The 18,806-nt window shown below is 47.1% G+C and overlaps 1 protein-coding gene across 3 annotated transcripts in view; it reads right to left on the bottom strand.

Annotated features, from left to right (window-relative positions):
* Positions 1-18,806, bottom strand: part of LOC119437516 (xenotropic and polytropic retrovirus receptor 1-like) — a 170,149-nt gene that overhangs the window by 135,594 nt on the left and 15,749 nt on the right. For all 3 annotated transcript variants that reach the window (XM_049660637.1, XM_049660638.1, XM_037704525.2), the window contains exons 4-5: positions 18,403-18,695; positions 13,957-14,058 (exon numbers count right to left, since the gene is read on the bottom strand). In XM_049660637.1, the coding sequence (XP_049516594.1) occupies positions 13,957-14,058; positions 18,403-18,695 (395 nt within the window). The remainder of the gene's footprint in view (positions 1-13,956; positions 14,059-18,402; positions 18,696-18,806) is intronic.

Raw genomic sequence — 18,806 nt, 5'->3', positions numbered from 1 at the left:
CCCCAAACAGCTTTTTCACAGTTTCTGTCGACACTTTCATTGCTTTTCAACTCCCATTCCCATAAACAAAAATGCAGAAAAAAGGTAGCATCACCGCAAAACCCATGGCTTACAGATAGCCTTCTGAAAGCAATGCGGTCTCATGAAAATATGTACAAAAAAACTAAAAAACAACCTTTTAATACTAAACTACTTGCCCGTTACAAAAAATTTTCCAACTCACTTTGTGCTCAGCTGAGAATTGCGAAGAGGAATTATAACGAACATAAAATTGCAGAATGTGGTAATAACACTAGGAAAAAGTGGGAAATTGTTAACACCTTTTTAAATCGTAACACCCAGAACGTCATTTCGAGGATCATTCACAATAACAGGGAATACAGTAATCCGCTTGATATTGCTAATGCCTTTTGTGATGCTTTTTTCAATACTACTTCTGATTCCGCTTCATGCTGTAACATGTCATTTAACCGCCTACCTCATTCATTTTTCATTTTTCCAACTACGCCTGATGAAGTAATTTCAATAATTAGGACCCTTAAAGCCACTAGCGCTGGCCTTGATAATATTAACGCTTACCATATTAAAATGATTGCACAATATATTGCTAACGTTCTCTCTGCTATCATTAACCTCATATTTAAAACCGGTGTCTTCCCACGTGAACTTAAACGCGGTCGAGTCATTCCTGTTTTCAAAAAAGGTGATCGCACGCTCATGCAGAATTATAGACCTATTTGTGTTCTTCCATTTTTTAATAAGGTCATTGAAAAATTTATCGAAAAGCGTCTAACAAAGTATTTAAATAAATTTAGTATTCTTTCGCCCCATCAATTTGGCTTTCGTCCTGGTTTTTCAACTAATCTAGCACTTATAGCTCTTACTGATTACCTTAAAAAAGCAATTGATGAAGGTAAATTTGCAGCCTCCATATTTGTTGACCTATCTAAGGCCTTCGACACTATTGATCACACAATTCTTTGCGCTAAGCTCGAAGCCATTGGAATAACAGGTCCGCCACTACTTCTAATCCGCAGTTACTTACAAGATAGAAAACAAGTCGTTAACATTTCTGGGTGCTACTCTAAAGAAGCTACTACTAATATAGGTGTACCGCAGGGGTCCATATTAGGTCCCCTACTTTTTCTAATTTATATTAATGATCTGCCTAGTTGCCTCTCCTCATCGAAGTGCATTCTGTACGCTGATGACACTACTATATTTAATTCTAACAATTGTGTAAAAACACTAACAAGTAAACTAAACGAAGATCTTCTGTCAATCTCCTCGTGGTGTGACCAGAATAAGCTGCAGATTAACCATAATAAGACCAATTTTGTCGTCTTCACCTCGCATCAGAGATCACCTGACCACCGTCAATCCATTTCCATCAACAATCACCTAATCACTGCAGTTCATAATTGCTCCTATTTAGGTGTGGAATTCGATCGCCACCTTAAATTTAATCTTCACATAGCTAACGTAAAAAAGAAAATGGCATATGGAATACGCGCTCTAATTAAATCACGACCATATTTCTCATTTTCTACTCTAATGTCACTGTATTATGCTTTCGTTCATTCTCATATCAACTATAACATTGAATCATGGGGAAACACTTATAGCAGTCACCTAATGTCATTGCAAGTCATTCAAAATCGAGCTATTCGTCTAATAACATTTTCATCTCGTAGCATTAACGCTAGTGAGTTATTACATGCTCATAACATTTTGAATGTGACTGATCTTGTTAAATACAACCTCGCCATTTTTATTTTGAGGGCCATAAACAATAATCTTCCAGTAACCATCATACCAACGACGTCTCTTATTAATATAAATAATACTAGATTTGCAGACAATATGAACTTTATATTACCCAGCGTTCGCACCAACTACGGCAAGCAGTCATTACACTTTTCAGCTACTATATCCCTCTGGAACACATTACCATTTCCTTTAAAATTGTTGAAATCTCACCGGTTTCATACTGAACTTAGGCTCTTTCTTTTAGCTTTATCCGACTCCCATTTTTCAGTGTAGTATGTTTTTTCTTTTTTTTTTAACTTTAACTGTGTTTCTATATTTATTTCCTGCATTCTTTTCATCGCCTTGGAAAAGCACCCTTTGTAGTTCTGCCTATTATTCAGTGATCTGCAACCTTGTTCTTATGCATTAACTGCTGCATTTTTTTTTATTTATGCCTTGTCTTTCAAAAAAACCTGTATTATCGTAAACTTTACATGTTGCCATTGTTTGTTTGTATTAATAATTCTTCTCATCATGCATAGGAGGTCCCATTTCAGTTTTTAACTACGGGACCTCCTTCTGTATATACTTACCATGTAATTAACCCCGTTTTTTGTATTGAATAAACTGATTCTGATTCGTTTCAGTTGGGCGCTAGCACCGTCTTTGCTCTATTGCGTCACCCATTTACAAGCGCTCCTCGCTCGTCGAGCTCCGAAAATTGTCCGAATTCACCAATGTGCGGCTAAATAAGTCCAAATTAACGAGAGTTTGATTGCATTGAATAATGCATCTCCCGGCCGGGACCACGGGACTAGTACGAATTATTCGATTTTCCAAATTAACGAGGGTCAAATTAATGAGGTTTTACTGGATTATGAAAATAGGCTACAAGGTTTACACTCTAAATTAATTTTTAAGGTTGTTTTAAATGATTAAAATAATAAAGTCACTGCACTCAAGTTGATATAATGTCACAGTAAACGTTCATATAACGTCGCAGTAGAAGTTATTATGCTAACAAGAATGTCTCCTGCTTAAGCCATATTCACAGAAAAAGACAGTGTGTTTGTTGTGCAAACATGTTTTGCACGTAGAGCCCAGTGCCAAGATTACACGGAACTTGATCGGGATCGTGAAGATGTTGGGTGCCACTTCACGAAACTAATGTAACAGAGGAGAATAATTTTGTTTTTGCATGTGTGTACTGACGTAGCACCACCACACTTAAGGGGGGAGGAGGGGATAAAAACTTTTTTGTTTCTTGGCAAAAAGGGCTGAAATTTGGCACACACGCTGTACATTGCAATAGAGAGGCAAATCTAAAATTTCATTAAAACATCTTCATTAATTTTTGTTTTGTAAGAATTTACAGAAGTTTACAAGTTCCTTGCTCGTGGACTGCCTGGCACAGTAACGAAACATGGTACAGAACTGGGAATACTTTGTATGTTTGCCCAAATGTCTAATCTATATCAAGACAGTGTTAGATTTTTTTTTAGTGCCGTCATATTTTTTTACTCAACATGACATGCATGTGACTTGTGTTTCACTGCATAGAGCCATGTAGTTATTCTGAAATAAATAATGGAAAAATAAATGAACATTTCAAGACTGTCTTGATGTGCAGCACAGTTTATGGATCACAGCAAAACAAACTGGATCAAAATCGGTCCAGCCATTGTTGTGCTATGCTTCCCACGAGCGAAATGACCGACAAAAGAAAACACAATTGAGAAAACGAGCTGCAAAGTTTTGCAAGCAGTGCAGGTTTATAAGAACGCATCAGGGCAGTAATTTTTGGCATCAGAGCTGTCAAGCATCTTCTTGCACCTTTGCCTCTTCGTTTGGTGGGCTTTCAAAATTTCATAACCTGGCTAGTCCATCAAATTGAACTTCCGTTCAGTTGCGGACATCGCGCGAAGGGAGTCGCGCACGCTGCATGTTCGCGATTCTGCCGTCTCCACTGACGCGAAACACAGCTCGAGGCGCGCTGAATGGTGCGCCGTTCGGGCGACTATTTGTCCGGTGAATCTTTGGTTATCACACTGTAGCTCGTCGACGGTTGGGGCTTGCTCGGAGGCGGCGTGGCCGTGTCGCACGATGCATCAAAATTAAGTACACCGTCTTTGCCGGCGATGGTGACCTTCGACCCGCGTCGATACGATCTCGGCTGATTCGCGTGGCCGTACGCCGAGGCGCAGGAGCTTCCGTTGGCGCGTCTTCCGTCGAATGCATTATCGGTACCGATGGCACAGGGCGATTGTCGGTTTCGCTGCTTGAGTCACACGGTGCAAGATAGCACAGCACGTTCAGTCGGGTGCTCCCCCGCTTCTCCCGCTAATTGCCGTATTTTTCTCGCCGTAGGAGGCTTGCGCTTCTGCATTCCGAAGGCGTGCTTCGACCAAACTTTCTTCTCCAACAAGCGACGATCCATAACTAAACTGGGCGCTTTCAGAAATCCGAATTCTGCGTGTCAAGTGAAGATACCAGCGTGGTTTGCAAAGCAGACAACTGCGGTTGCCATCTTGCCTACTGCTGCAGCAGTAACCAATGGGGAGACGCCTTTCAGCACGGCAGCCAATCGGAGGCCCGCTTTCATCGGAGGGCCCGTGTGACTACCTCCAGCAGACCCGCGCTTCTTTTGTGTTTGTGCGTTTGTTACAAGATGGCGACGACCGATGAATTGAGAAGCGGAACGGCGAAACTTTGAGCTTTCGAACGATACCAAGATGGCGGCGCTCGGTGGCGGGAAATACGAGATATGGCTCCGTGAACTGCGATGATTTTGCGCGATTTAAAGCTGTTTTGACGCCCTGCGCACTGACAAATTAATTTTTTTTCGGGCACTTTTAGTGAGTTTTCAGCCAAAACATTTTGATGCAGCGTAATCTACGCTGTATCAAAATACAGCGTAGATTACAGGCGTTGCAGATACCAAAATGCGGGGTTTCCAAAAACCAATTTTTCTTGTGATTTTCGCGATCTGATCCCCGCGTCCCCCTTTAAGGTACGTTCAAGACTACGTACGTAATGTGCAGATATTTCGCAAGAAACGGAAGCGCAAACGCAAAAAGTGCGACTAAATTGTTTAGACTACAATCACATGAAGCGTTAAGAGCGCAACAGTCATCACGCTCACGAGCGTAATTGTTGGAAGGTCCGCTACTTTTACATTTTATACAGATGCGACAGTTACGGCGTGGCCAGTAAGCACCGCAGTTTCGGTTTTAAATTTCCAGTGACGCGACTACCGGCATCCCCAGTTAGACGAACGGCCCAACGGACATGGCTGTGTGTGTGCATAGTAGCTTGTGTGCGCAGTTCGAGTAGTGTGCGTAGTTGTGTGCGTAGTCTGTTCACAGACACCATGTTGAAATTCCCTGAGACGCAACTGGCCAGCTCACGTTTTGATTGGTCAGTCTTAAGATGCGTAACGTATCCAACTGACAATGTGAACAACCAGCATTGTTAACAATCTTAACGTTTGTAACGTGCGATACTGTCTTTATGACAGATGCGCGCTTTGCTAATGTTACAACCGCAGTCTGAACATACCTTTACGAGTTTACACGTCATTTGTAGCAAAGCACAGAAATACATGACCAATTTTTTTCTTTCTTCCAAAGCAAAACTCACCCAAATACGTGACCACTGGGACTCAGTCCAAGGTTGCTCTGCCTTTAAGCAATTCTTGGTAAATTTTAGTATACGTGTGCATAGCCATGTGTTGAACACTACGACTGCATTGTCACACTTCGTGCTAGGTATACGTGTCTGCTTACGCCCAAATTTGCCCATGCTGCTTTGTTTGGCGTGGCAGCATACGTCTATTTCACCGATTATGGAAAAACATTCCATTCAGAGTGCACAGACGTGACAGCACAGCTAGGTGTACGAACGGCAAAATCGAAGTAGCAGTACCTCCATAAAGAGCCCAGGGCATCAGCACCCTGTCGTTTACTTAATACTATCAAAAGCCATACTATGCATGCTAATGTGACGGTAATTTGTGGCGGCTGAAATCGAAACATGCTGTCACGTCAGCCGTTCTATTGTTTCAACGCCTAAACGTGAAATTTCTCTTTTTTTAACCTAATCAAGACTTAAAATCCCTAGATCTAGGGAAATATCCTTAGAGTTGACAGCAATAGCTGCAGATGAGAGGGAAATCATGCAAGGGTGAGCTGAGCCCGATGATGGCTTGATGCGACGGTGTCTTCTCACACATGAAAGGGGGGGAGCTGGGAGATGTGCATGCTAGGAGGGAGGGGGGGCGCTGGTTAGTGCACATCTCCTCTTCTACTTCAGCTGCAGTGGCAGAACGCAGCCGCGCGCGCCCTATCTTGTAGGTAATCTGTGATGGCTTCGAAGGCTAGGCGACGAGAGATAGCTGATGGCTTCATGTGTTCTATGTTTTGTGTGCTTAGTTTGCATTGAAGCGAGAGGCAGCACGAAGGGGAATTCACTCGCTGCTTCTGCAGCTCTTCATCATGCCAGCGTTCTGACAGCAGGTGTCTGTGATCATCAAGTGGGATGCGTTCATTTGCCTGTGCGTGCGTGACAATGTTAGTAAGCGAATGTTTGCAGCAGTTTATGCAGCTGATAAATATACTAACCTTACTTCGTATGGCTGTTTAATAATTTGCTATCACAATCAATGCTTCGCCTTTTGGGCAAAAGTGCGACTTTCTGCTAGTCGGTGACTGAGAGTACTTTCATTAGAAAATATTTATCTCGCACATGCACAGATTATTTTTGCAAATGGTCAATTGTCTTGAGTGAACACTGGGAAGGCCAAACTGAAGCAATTCTTGCTGTTCGAAAGCCTACCTTAAAAACATGTAGCATGAATGAGACTGCTGCATGGCAGCTTTCACGGCACAAATTTTTCCTCAAGTGTGGCTGTGCCAATACAAAACATCCCTGCAGTTTTCTGGGTGGCAGAAACGCAGGCCAGGCGCTGGTGTCAGGAGACAGAAAGGTTTCGCATCTCTCGAAGCTGCTAGCGTTTATGCCTCTGTGAACTATGGAGGCGAGCATGAAGACGATGTCCAATGCCGTAATTTTGACAAAGGCGTCTTCAAGTAGCCTTGCTTGAGTTTATTGGCGTCATCGATTCTCAAGTGTGATCATTTAACGATAGGTGTCACATGATGACGACAACAGAGTACTTAAGAACCACAAAGTCATGATCTTGAGTTCCATTCGAACATTTCTTGAGCGAAGAAGGATGCCAAGTCGATCAGCAGCTCACCAAAAGTGAGCGAAGTTGCACTGCATTATACTACCGAAGTTATGGCGCAAAGCTTTGCCACAGCATTTTAGATTGAAAAGCACCATAACAATGTGGACAAAGCAGGAAGCACTATTGAGCAATTATTTAAGGACTACAAATGATCCGAGCCGCAATGGTTTAAGTTGTTCACTATGGGTTCGTAAACACTGCTGCTTATTTGAATGTGTCAAGTTGTAAACAAGGTTCTGTTGTCTCTTTTTTTGCCAAAGTAAGAATTTTAGAGCGAAACTCTTAAGCGCCAGTTCCTGCGGCGAGTGTCGGCGTCTCTCGGCATCCCTCATAACCGAGTGAATGAGCACAGCGAAGGATGAAAGAGCGAACGCAGAGATGAAAGATGATGATAGCGAAGAGAGCGCGAGGAAGAAAAGTGTAGTGCCGTGCAAGACGGACTCTGTGGAAACGATGGCCACAAGAAGCGCCAGAGTAGCACGTGTCGTATGTTCATCCATGACGCCACCGATACCACATATGGAAACAAAGCGTCTGCGGCAGTTGCGGTGAATCGCACTGTCGGGGCTGCCTCTTGCAATCTGCCGATTAGGCGAGGCAGTCGCGCCGCACTGCACTCCATTTGCAATGTACCGCACAAGACAGATTGTCCGCGCCTGCCAATATATCGCAAAATGAAAACACTATAGATCTGTGCTCAAAATTCACATTAGGGAGTATCGCAAACGTCAGTGAATTTTTTCCTGCTTCTCTCTCTTATGGCCCATGGCAGTAGATACAGAACATCCTTTTAACTGCAGGTGTCACGCACCGTATTTACTCGCATAATGAACGCACTTTTTTTTCCCGAAAAATATGTGCAAAGTTGGGGGGTGCGTTTATTATGCGGGGTAAAATTGTGAGAGATTTTTTTTCCACGGCCACCTCTAAAGAAGTCGCAGTTTCGCCCGAAAGGCGAACCATCGATTACGTTAGGAAATCGTAGACAGCTATACGAAGTAAGGATACAGTTGAGTCCCACAACAACGAAATTCACGGGACACGTGAAATATTTCGTTGTGGCGGAACTTCGTTGACACGAAATTGGGTGTGTATATACGTACGCCAAATGGCAAAACCGTGAACGGAAACCAAAATCATCGTCCGGGAAATCTTCACAATGACGCGGGGGCTAAGATTGACACGTACCAAAAGCACTCGATAAAGTGTCAACTTCACGAGAGAATGCATTTTGCACTGCTGTTAAAGCATTTTTCATAAATTGCAGCCAACGCTTAACCCAACGCGCGTGCCCGGCCAATCGCGAAACACTCATTTTGCGGCACATGCACCGTCGCAATCAAGCGGTTTGAATTATAACAATTTCACTGCATACAGTAAAAGCTCGATGATACGATCACGGCTAATACGAATTTCCGGATGATACGAATTTTTCTGTGGTCCCGGCCGAGCCCCATTACTTTGCAACGTGCTAGAGAACGGTTGTTACAAATCAATTTTCAGCCTGCGTCGGTTGATACGAATAAACGCCGCCCCACCGACGGCCGCGAAAGAGAACAGCGCGCAGTCACGCGCTTTCTCTCCTTCTCTTTTGGTGCGGAGGCGCGGCGCCGGACAGCGCGGACTCCGCGACTGGGCGCGAAGAGTTTGAAGCGGTGGCGCTTTTGGTGCTCTTGTACTTTTCCTCCTTTTCTGAGAGCCGTCAGATGGAGTGGCTGCTGTGCTTCGGGCCGCATTCTTCGTGTTTGCGCCATTTTGCCTAGTCGCAGCGAGCTATGTCTCGCAAGCGGAAAGCACTCTCCTTTAAAGAGAAATTAGACATTCTTCGAAAGGATGATGAGGATCCCAAGAGAAAGCGGACGGAGTTGGCTCTTTGCTAGGCCTCGCAACGTCAACACTGAGCACAATTGTTGCACAGCGAGACTATCATGAAAAACGTGCTTTCGTTCAACGTCAACGCGAAGCAAGCGAATTCAAACACGCTTATTTCGAACATACCGCGCACCGACAATGCTCTCAGCAGCGCGCCAAATCACGCGGCGGCGCCTCCGGCCGGCATTGCTCCGACACCGCCATAGAGCAAAAGCTCAAGAGAGACCCCTCAATGCCGCGCGCGAAGGAACGGGGGAAAAAAGAAAACCCGCGGCGGAAATTTCCTTCTCTCTCAAATTACAAGGTCGCCGTTTCCGCATCGCGCCGGAACAAGCGTGTACGTGCCGACTAAAGTGTTCTAGACAACCGTATTCTAGCACACACTAGTGCCGACGTCTCAGCCACGCGGATAAAATGGCAGTGAACCCTTCTCATCTATTTTCTAGTCACATGTTGACCTTGCACGCTGCGGCAGCAGCGCAGAGGGAAGCAGCGGCGGAGGCGCAGTCGGGCCAACGAAACTGCCCATGCCCGCTCGCTTCCCGATAACGGCAGAAAACGAAACTTCAGGGGGCGGCTAAAATAAGCTGGCGCCAGCACGGCGGCGGGTGGGCACGGAGATGTGCCACGGAGATGTGCGCACGGAGTCGAAGGTGAGAGAGCTACGAGGGAGTTGAGAGGGAGGGCGAGGGGAGCCACCGAAGCGGCGGAGTTGACGCGGCCAAATCCGCTTCCATGCCGCCCTCCTCCCTCACCTTCGAAGGTCTCCGCGCGCACCCGTGTGCCGCACCGCCCGCTCGCTCCCTGAAGTTTCGTTTTCTGTCGTTATCGGGAAGCGACCGTTAGCCGGCGTGGGCAGTTCGTGGCCCGCGCTTGCTATGCGCTTGCGCGCCGCGATATTTCACGACTCACATCGTTCGTGCATCGTGCTATGGTGCACGAATACTTCAAAAATACGTCCTTTTAATTCGAACAAATTTTCGGGCCCCTTCGAGTTCGAATTATCGAGATTCGACAGTAGTTTTAATTGTGTTTCGATGATACGAATTTCGGCTAATACGAATATTTTTCGTGACCCCGTGAGATTCGTATCATCGAGCTTTTACTGTATTTATGACAAAGTCGGCAAGATTGGCAAGCTTGTGCTTATCGGAAGCTTTATTTCCAGGAGTTGGTCAGCTTGGATTTCTTACGCTTCACGGAAAGCAAAGGCGTTACGTGGGTCTCACAGTCCGTTAAAAGAGCCATCGCAATGTCATCATCGTGGATTCTGATAACTTATCTGATGAGGTGAAAAGGATCCATTACTTTCAAAGCAGTCGCCGGAGTCGGTGTGTCTAGCAGATTGTCATTTTCCCCTGACAATGAGACGTTAGCATCTTGATGACAATAGCGGCTGCGGCGCGGCCGCTCTGGGGCGCTATTTCGAAAGCAATCTGCAACATTAACAAAGTGAGCGCCCGCGCGGGCCTCCTCTTCAAAGCAATTTACGATGTGGGCAAAGTGCAACTAGTGCCGGTAGAGTCGTGTGCACTGTGCTTTCAACGTTTAGTTCACGGTGAAGCGAGCCGGCACGGAAGTCAATTCGTTCGCTGCTATTTCCGTGCCTTCTCACTCCAGCGTGTTGACACCGAGTTTCCGCAGTCATCGAGCGAGATGTGTTCATGTTTACCTGTGCGTGCGTGTCATCGTGCTCGGTACCGTATTTATTCGAATCTAGGCCGATAGTTTTTTTAAAATAATCACATACGAAACTCTAGGGTCGGCTTAGATTCGAGGATTTTAAAAAACGCGCCAGTTTTTAACTGAAACTGATAAATATGGTGCATAGTTAGCGCCATCTAGAAAAGTCAGTATCGCAGCCGCTACTAGCCGCGCCAGTAGCCAGCTGAAGTACACGAGCGACGTCGCCATTTTGACCTGCGTCGTATCGGTAGTATCGGTATGGTACAGCATCGGCGCGCGGTGTGGCGTTATCGTAATGGCACCAAATGGGCGATGCCACTATAGTGCCGCTTTCTAAACGAATACTGTATTTACTCGAATCTAACGCGCACTTTCAACACAACCCTAAATCTGCGTCGGCATTTCAAAATGGCCGCCTCGCACGCGCGTCGTGCCTAGCTACCGTAGCATGCGGAAGCTTCCTCTGTGTGCTGCAGTACACGTGCTTAGGCAATAGTCTACCATCTGTCTTCACGTGCTCAGCGTCTGCTCTATCTATCAGCATGAAGTACCGAGTTCATCATGATGCCGCGTTTAAAAGGAAAGTGATCATCTGTGCGGAGACGGACGGAAATCGGGCCGCATCACGGGCGTTCGGAGAATCCGAAACTTGCGAGCGGGACTGGCGCAAACAGCAGAGGATTTTCACCAGCAAAGCAATGCGGAACGGTTTCAGTGGACCGAAGCCGGACGTAATCTGCGACGATCCACTCCGGCGATACGATCAGGCTTGGCCCTATCTTAAAAGCAATCTGCGACTGTTAAAGTCCGCCGCGCGCCGTGTTCTCGCCGCGTTGAAGCGAGAGGCATGCTAGCACGAAGGCGCGCTTCGTCTCCAGCGTTTTGACAGTTCGTTTCCGCGGTCAACGAGCGAGGTGTGTTCATGTTTGCTTGAGCGCGCGTGACACCGTGCTTGTTAATAGCGGTCTACTAAATTGCTACCGCATTCGATGCATCGCCTTTCGGGCGAAACTGCGACTTTTTTTATTCATCGCAACATCAGTGCATCGGGAGGAAATCTATTTTTCCAAATTTTTCCTCACGGAAAACGGGCGCGCGTTACAATCGAGGAAGCGTGAGAATCGAGTAAATACGGTAGTTGTGCTAGCCGTAGAGGCATCGTCAAACGTTCAAACCGGGCGGAACTTCGGCATTGGTCTGTCGTTGGAGGAGGCCACGGGAGATGGTTTCTGCGTGCGCCGCAACGTGCGCTCCTTCCAAAAATGCAGCATCTCTAATGCGCTGGATGGTACTGACTATAGCGCACTGTTTGAAGATGTCAGCAATAAGGAAGATAGCGACGAGGCTAGCAGCGATGGTGACATAGAATGAGCTCGGCATGTTCAAATTTAATAAATGCTGTTTCATTTTGCGAATGCTGTCCTCGCTTTTTCGTTCGGCCTACATTCGAGGTAAGTTGTTTTTTTTTCGGACTTAAAACTTTTGGGGGGTCGGCTTAGAATCGGAGTCGGCCTAGATTCGAGTAAATACGGTAATTTAGTTAGCGAATATTTACAAGTTTATACCGGCTAATCAAACTACTACAGTTAAACCTGGATATAACGAAATTGACTCATTCCCGAAAAACTTCGTTATAAAGAGGATTTCGTTATATCAGGTTCGGCACGAAAATTCGAAAAAAAAACGCTTACCGTATTTACTCGATTCTAACGCGCCCTCAATTGTAACGCGCACCCGTTTTCCGTTTTGGTCGCTTCGAAGCACTCATCCTTGGAATGTCACACCAGGTACCGGAAGCGTGGACACGTGTCGTTTCGCACAAGCGCGAGGCATCGGAAACGAAGAGCGAGCGTCACGATGACGTCGTAGCGTCGTATAGAACCCCGTTGTTACGTTCCCGGGGGCTGCGTTTTCCCGGCTATTACGTCGTTTTCGGCCTGTCCCGGCACAGCTCCCATAGAACCCAATCAATGCATTGGTAACCCCGCTGTTGCATCGCAACTGTGGGACCGTTCCAGCACCATACGTTGCAAACTGCCACCCCGCGCCGGCCCGAGCGGCCATTTTGACTTTTCATGTTGCTTGGCTTGGTGGTTTGACGATGGCATTGGCCGCCCAAAGTGCCGGGGGCGATAACTATGACGTATTTTAGGTTTCTGCCAGCTAAAGTATGGCCCTTGCGATCCGTATTTGCTATATAAAGATGGTGTCTATGACGCGTTGTGGCCCTAAAATTGGTTTGGCTCATAGATGTTCCGTATAAAGCCCAAGGGCGATAACACAGTCGCCGCGTGCCGTATGCTGTGTGTGCGAGTGAAAACGTGCGAGGGGAGCCGACGACCGCGTCTAAATCTCGCGCGCGCGAGAAAAGCAGGGAGGAAGCGCGTCTTCTTCCGTTGCGCTCGAGGCACCGGCGAGGGAGCGAGGGGGGAGGGATAGCGGGGCGGCGTTGTACTGTACTCTGGCATAAACTGCGTTGTGCGCGGCGGCGCGCAGTCCCGCGGGCCGTATCTTGAAAGCGATCTGCGTTGGGGCAGAGTCTAGCAGTGTAGGTGCGTCGGCGGCTCATAGCTTTGTGCATGCTGTGTGTTCTCAGCGCTCAGTTTGCGTTGAAGCGATAGACAACAGCACGAAGCTCACTTCGCTCGCTTCTCCAGCCGCGCTTCCACACGCCGCCAGCGTGATGAGCGCGTGTCCGCGCTCATAGAGTGTGATCTGTCACAGCGTGTACCAGCGCCTCGGCAACATCAACTGGAAAAGGAGAGAGTGCTGGCTTGGCAGGCTAGGCCAGCTGCAGCCAGCGGCAGGATCAGGTTTGAATGAAGGGAGGGGGAAAGGTCCCGCCCGCGGCAGCAAGATCGCCGGGTCGAGAGAGGCAGGCTCGCCTTGCACACACACGCACGCACACGTGCGCTCGCTTCGCATTCTGCTACGGCGGAGAAGATGCTTCCGGTTAGGGGCGAAATCTTTAGGTTGTCGGAGGGGAAAATTCATTATATCGAGGGGGTCTCCCGCTGCCACTTCGTTACGTAGAGGTCTCAAATACATGTGCTTCAATGGAGTAACGGCGGGGAATAGAAAAACTTTGTTATATCCAGGAATTCGTTATATGGAGGTTCGTTATAAGCAGGTTTAACTGTATCCTTAGTTCGTATAGCTGTCTATTAATCTGCTATTACAATCGATGCTTCCCCTTTTGGGCAAAACTGCGAGATTTTTTCCTTCCGCTTTCTGCCTTGGCGATCATATGTGCCTTCTCCTCGGGAGAGAGAGAAATTCACGCTGCCTCCCTCCCTCCCCTCCCACCGGCGCCATGCGCGAGACAAAATACGGCACATTTGTGAGCCCCATGCACAGTTCAGGCTTTACAAAAACATGGAACATAACAAGGAGCCACGCACCTCTGTCTCCTGGATGAGCCGGTCGATCTCTTTGTTGGTGTAAAAAGGTGCTGCCTCCACGTTGCCCTGGCGCCATTGGGCACCAAGATTCGTCCCCAAGAGCTGCAGTAACACAAGAGGCGCACTGAAACAGCACTCAAGCACAACGCTGCTCATAGATAGTACTACTTCAAAACAGCTACAGAGGCTGGTAGGTTATACATTGTTGGTGATGTGTGCATAGTCCAAACATTGTTTACGTCCCCACACTGTGTGCATCATCAAACTGCCCCTCATCGTGTTTTACGTTTCAAAAAAGCATGCCATAATGTCAGCAATCTAAGGCGCATTACTCACAGTTGTTTACAAACCAGGAAAGCCGCAGCAAATGGGCTACCAAAGGAATCCGTGTACAGCCGACAGCCCTTAATTCGCCCTCAATTAATTGCACTGTTCACTTAATTTGAACACACTGGAAAGTCTTGACGAGAAAGCATACATTGCTATAGAAGAAAAACTCATTTAGTTCGAACACGAAAGCATGCCACTTCGGTTTTCAACACCCACCGGCGCCCCATTTTGTGCAAAGCGTTCACTAAAAGCTTAAAACCCAAGAAATCGAGCAGACAGTGCTCTTGCTTCCCTAAGGGTGCAGAATAAAAGCATACTTTGTAGATGCACAGAAGTGTGTCGTTTTATACAAGGGCACAATGCTCCCACAATTCTACACAGAACCTCTAAAAGGAAAATTTCCATCGTTTGATATAGGCAATAACTTGAAATATACAGTTCGACATAAGTGGACTCAAATATGGTAAACTGTGAACAAGGCTCAGTGTGACGAAGTTATCTGAATTACTTATCACAAGACCATGGTGTAAGATATACTCTTTAGGTGGGGACCCTTCTCGGCTTGCTTTTGAGACGCGATTGACCAGATAAAGTAGCAACGATCCATCCATCAGTCTGGTGACGGCAGCGGATACCTTTCGGCGGGACGACACAACTTCAGTTAGAACACAGGCGAGAGCTTGTGCAGACAAAGAACGCATGCATAACGCAAGCAACCAGCGAACGGCGTATCTCCTCCGTCGAGGTGATGGCCTCTCCCTGACGCTATCCCCTCACCACGGTGACCTACTTTCGCGCGTCACGGAATCATTTCAGATTTCCCGCGAAGCACCTGTTGTTATACTAACGATAAAACCAATAAAACTTTTTATGTGTTGAAATTGTGTCGTCTCGCCGATAGCTGTCCACTACCGTCACCGGGCTGATGGACACGCGCCACTGCTAGTTTATCTGGTCGACCGCGTCTCGCGATCATCCTCACCTAAAGAGTATATATCTTACACCATGCATAAGACACACATGATAATAACCAAAAGCAATACAGATGGATCCTGTACATGTACTACTCACACCTAAAAAGAAAAGTTACGAGCAGTTGTGCCTTCGAGACGATTAATACTAGCAATACAGTCGCCGACCGACTATTGGGGTGCACTTGAATATTCAGACAGCTGCATGGCACTACAGTAAAAGCTCATTAATTCGCAACTCGTTAATTCTAAATTTTGGATAATTCAAAGAAGCCGCCGCGGTCCGTCCAACAATGTATTGAAAGCAATATGTAACGCATCCCGCTAATTCACACTGAAATCCGTACCGCCACCGATAATTCAAACTCCGCGCCATCGTGGATGGAGAGAGTGCTAGTGCGCAGGAGCCCGTTGGCAATGCTGGTGTCGCAGTGCAGCATTGCTTTTTCCATCTGCAGCCCTTTGTTTAGGCCTGACTGGAGAGAGACATGTTTGCACCTCGCCAGGCACGGCCAACGCCTCTGTTGCGCAGCCGCGTGACGTAGTCGGTTGCTTGGCGACTATGGATCCCGCCCAGATCCCGCTGTGCCGGCTTGTCTGTGCCGGTCGCCCCGCTGACTCTGCCGCCGCCATTGCTCAAGCGTTCGTATGATCCGCAGCGGCGCGGCAACAGGTTCGGAACAGCCGATTTTTTTTCGTATTGTGAGCAATGTATTTCGGCCAGGGGTTGTTACGAATCGAATCACACCGAAATTCGTACCAGCCGGGATCGTATCACCGGGGTTTTACTGTATTTATATTCAATTCCCATTACAAGATTTCGATATTCGCACACCTCTAGTTAGATGCATTTAACACAATTTGTTCATTTTTTGGTGAGCACGACAACGTGGCAATGGACCACATCTAGCAGTGTGAAGGCAGAGCTGTCAAGTTGCTGCAAGGCAAGGCTCAGCAAAGTAGGCTTACCGACTTATACTTATGGCAATAATTTTTTTCTTTTCCAGGCCATTTCTCTAGCTTTTGTCTCATTCTCGCGGCATCGAAATTTCCGTGAAAGCGAACTTTTTCGCTTTCCCCGGCAATTTCGTTATTGCGGATTTCGACTGTATAAGGATGACCAAAATTTTTACACGTTACATAGCACCATTTGATAATTCGGTCTTACTTCCAGAAACACAAGCTAATTTGGCCATAAAGTCAAGCAGAAAACAAAAAAATTTAGCTTTCCAACCACAGGACAAGCCGAGCCAAGCCGCTAAACTATAAAGGCTGTATTCATGGTTTTTCTGAGAGAGTTCTGTGTGTCCAGTGTTTGTTCATTGACATGTTAAATATCGACACAGTCCCAGGCAGCTTTTAACAGCGGAGCTGTTTAAGCTTGAGCTCCAGCTGTGCCCGGCGTGGATCGGAAAATGCCCAGCGAAGTGGAGAGGAGGAATGCTAGGCAAGACGAAAAGGGAAGCAACAGCTGTGCAACGTGTGGCGAGGAGCGGAGTGATACGCAACGCATGACGTAAGGGAGTAGGCGGAGCTTAAGGAAGAGAGGACAGGCTGTGTGAGAGCACACGGAGCGGCGACGTATGCACCGGCGGTGTCAGTATCTGGTCTACTGTCGAGATGGGCAAACCGAAGAAGATGCTTTCTCCTGAAGAAGAGGCCGAGCAAAAGCGAAAGAAGCAGGAGGCCAAGCGTGAATGAATGAAGTGTCGCCGAGAAGATCCTGCCTATAGAGCGATGACTCCCGAAGCTAAGAGGCAGAAGAGAGTGGACGATCTCGAGACGCAGACTAGGCTAGTTGCTGCGGAACGGCAATGTGACGCTACCCATCGCAAAGAGAGAAGAGAAGCGGCTCGACTGCAAAGGGCTTCCAATCCTGGTTTGCGCGTCATGGAGAACTTCAAGCGAAGAGAGAGTTTCAAATCTTCGGCAAAGCAGTGTGAACGCTGAAGGAACAGCGAACGTCACACCCACTACACTATACACCCACGCTTGCAGAGCTCCGCTGTTTCATCAGATTTCACAAGCGTGGAACTGCCTTTAATTTTCTTATTGCTCTTATGACTTTTTGTTGCTCAGAAGCATCAAGCAGCTTCAAGTGTTGCCAACTTCATCCTCAATGACTGTGCCGACGAGAGCAACGATTAGGCGACGAGTGTCAGACAATGACTGTTGTGAAGGAACCTGCGATCAATCAGCTATCGGAGTGCGGTCGCCCTCTGTGTTGGCAGGGGATAGAGGTTCGGTGCATACACTGAGTGTACCCTCATCAATATGTAGCAACAGCAAGACAATGGTCAAAATACGGGCTAACCAGGTCAAAGGCAAGCATGTGTCTGCACAGCAATGTACTGACAAGTTATGCTACTAGCTTGTGGAATAAAGTTACTTATTTTCTGGTGAATCCGATATTTCAGGCACTTGATTATTTGGACTTTCAGGCAGTTCCCATCGACTGTATAAAGCCTGACTTAACCTCAGTTCACCGGCTGTTTCTAGCCATGTCCAATGCATGCAGAACAAACTTAGCAAGAGAACAGCTTCACGTCTAGCAGCATCCAGTCAATCAGGAACGTCTCTTGCCTTTTATTGCTAGAACTTTCTTGGTTCTCTTAGCTCAGACAGTTTCTCATGTATGTAGTGGCGTATCAAGTGGCCCACAGCACCGCTGAGAAAAAAAATTAAGTGTGCATATTTGCACACAAATAGAGCACGCTAGCACACCCAGCCTGAGTGGTATCATCACCATCATAGCTGGCCGGCTCCAAGAATTGTCGCTGCTACGGCTACCTCTCCTCAGCCGCCTCCACAAGCACATGCAGTACAGTACTACACATTAACTTCAAATGCTGGTTGCAGTCAAGCTGCAGCCATCTAGTCTGTCTCATGCAGCACATAGCTATAGCAAGCACACACCGGCCTTTCTCACTCATCAAGTTACTAAATGAACTTCTGTTGCTAGTCGAAATAATCAACAAGACTCTGTCTTCTGCACTGCCTGTGACAAGTTCTACATGTGTGTGCAATTTTCAGGGACCGAGAAACCAACACGCAATCCGATTCTTAAAAAAAAAATAGGGCATTGTCACCCTTCCTTTCACAACGGCTCTCTCTGTTCAAAGCCTACAAAAACATGCCGGCTCACCTTGTCATGCTTCTTGAGGATCTTTCGGAAGCCGGTGAAATTGAGGTTCTGGTAGTTCTGCAGGAGGATGAGGCTGAGATAAAACTCGCTGAAGGCCAGCTTCAGGTCGTGAATCTTGCGTGTGTGGATCTTAACCTCCTGTGCCTGCCGGTCAAAGGCCCGCATCAGACCCAGTCGGCCCCCTCCTGCGGCAGCCGCATTGCTACTCAGCCGGTGCGACTCCAGCTTGCTGATGTAGTTGTTCAGCTCAGACTTGAGGTTGCTGAACTTTCGCGTCGCCTCTGCTAGTTTTTCTGCACCAGTAAGAAGACAACAGCTTGCTTGCAGGAAGTCTCTCGGACAAGCAGAATCTCGCCAACAAGGAAACACAGCATTACAGAGCTGGTGATTATACAAAATAACAA

This window comes from Dermacentor silvarum, chromosome 1 (genome assembly GCF_013339745.2).
Source record: "Dermacentor silvarum isolate Dsil-2018 chromosome 1, BIME_Dsil_1.4, whole genome shotgun sequence".
NCBI classification, from domain to species: Eukaryota; Metazoa; Arthropoda; class Arachnida; order Ixodida; family Ixodidae; genus Dermacentor; species Dermacentor silvarum.
This window is presented reverse-complemented; position numbering and strand designations above follow the sequence as displayed.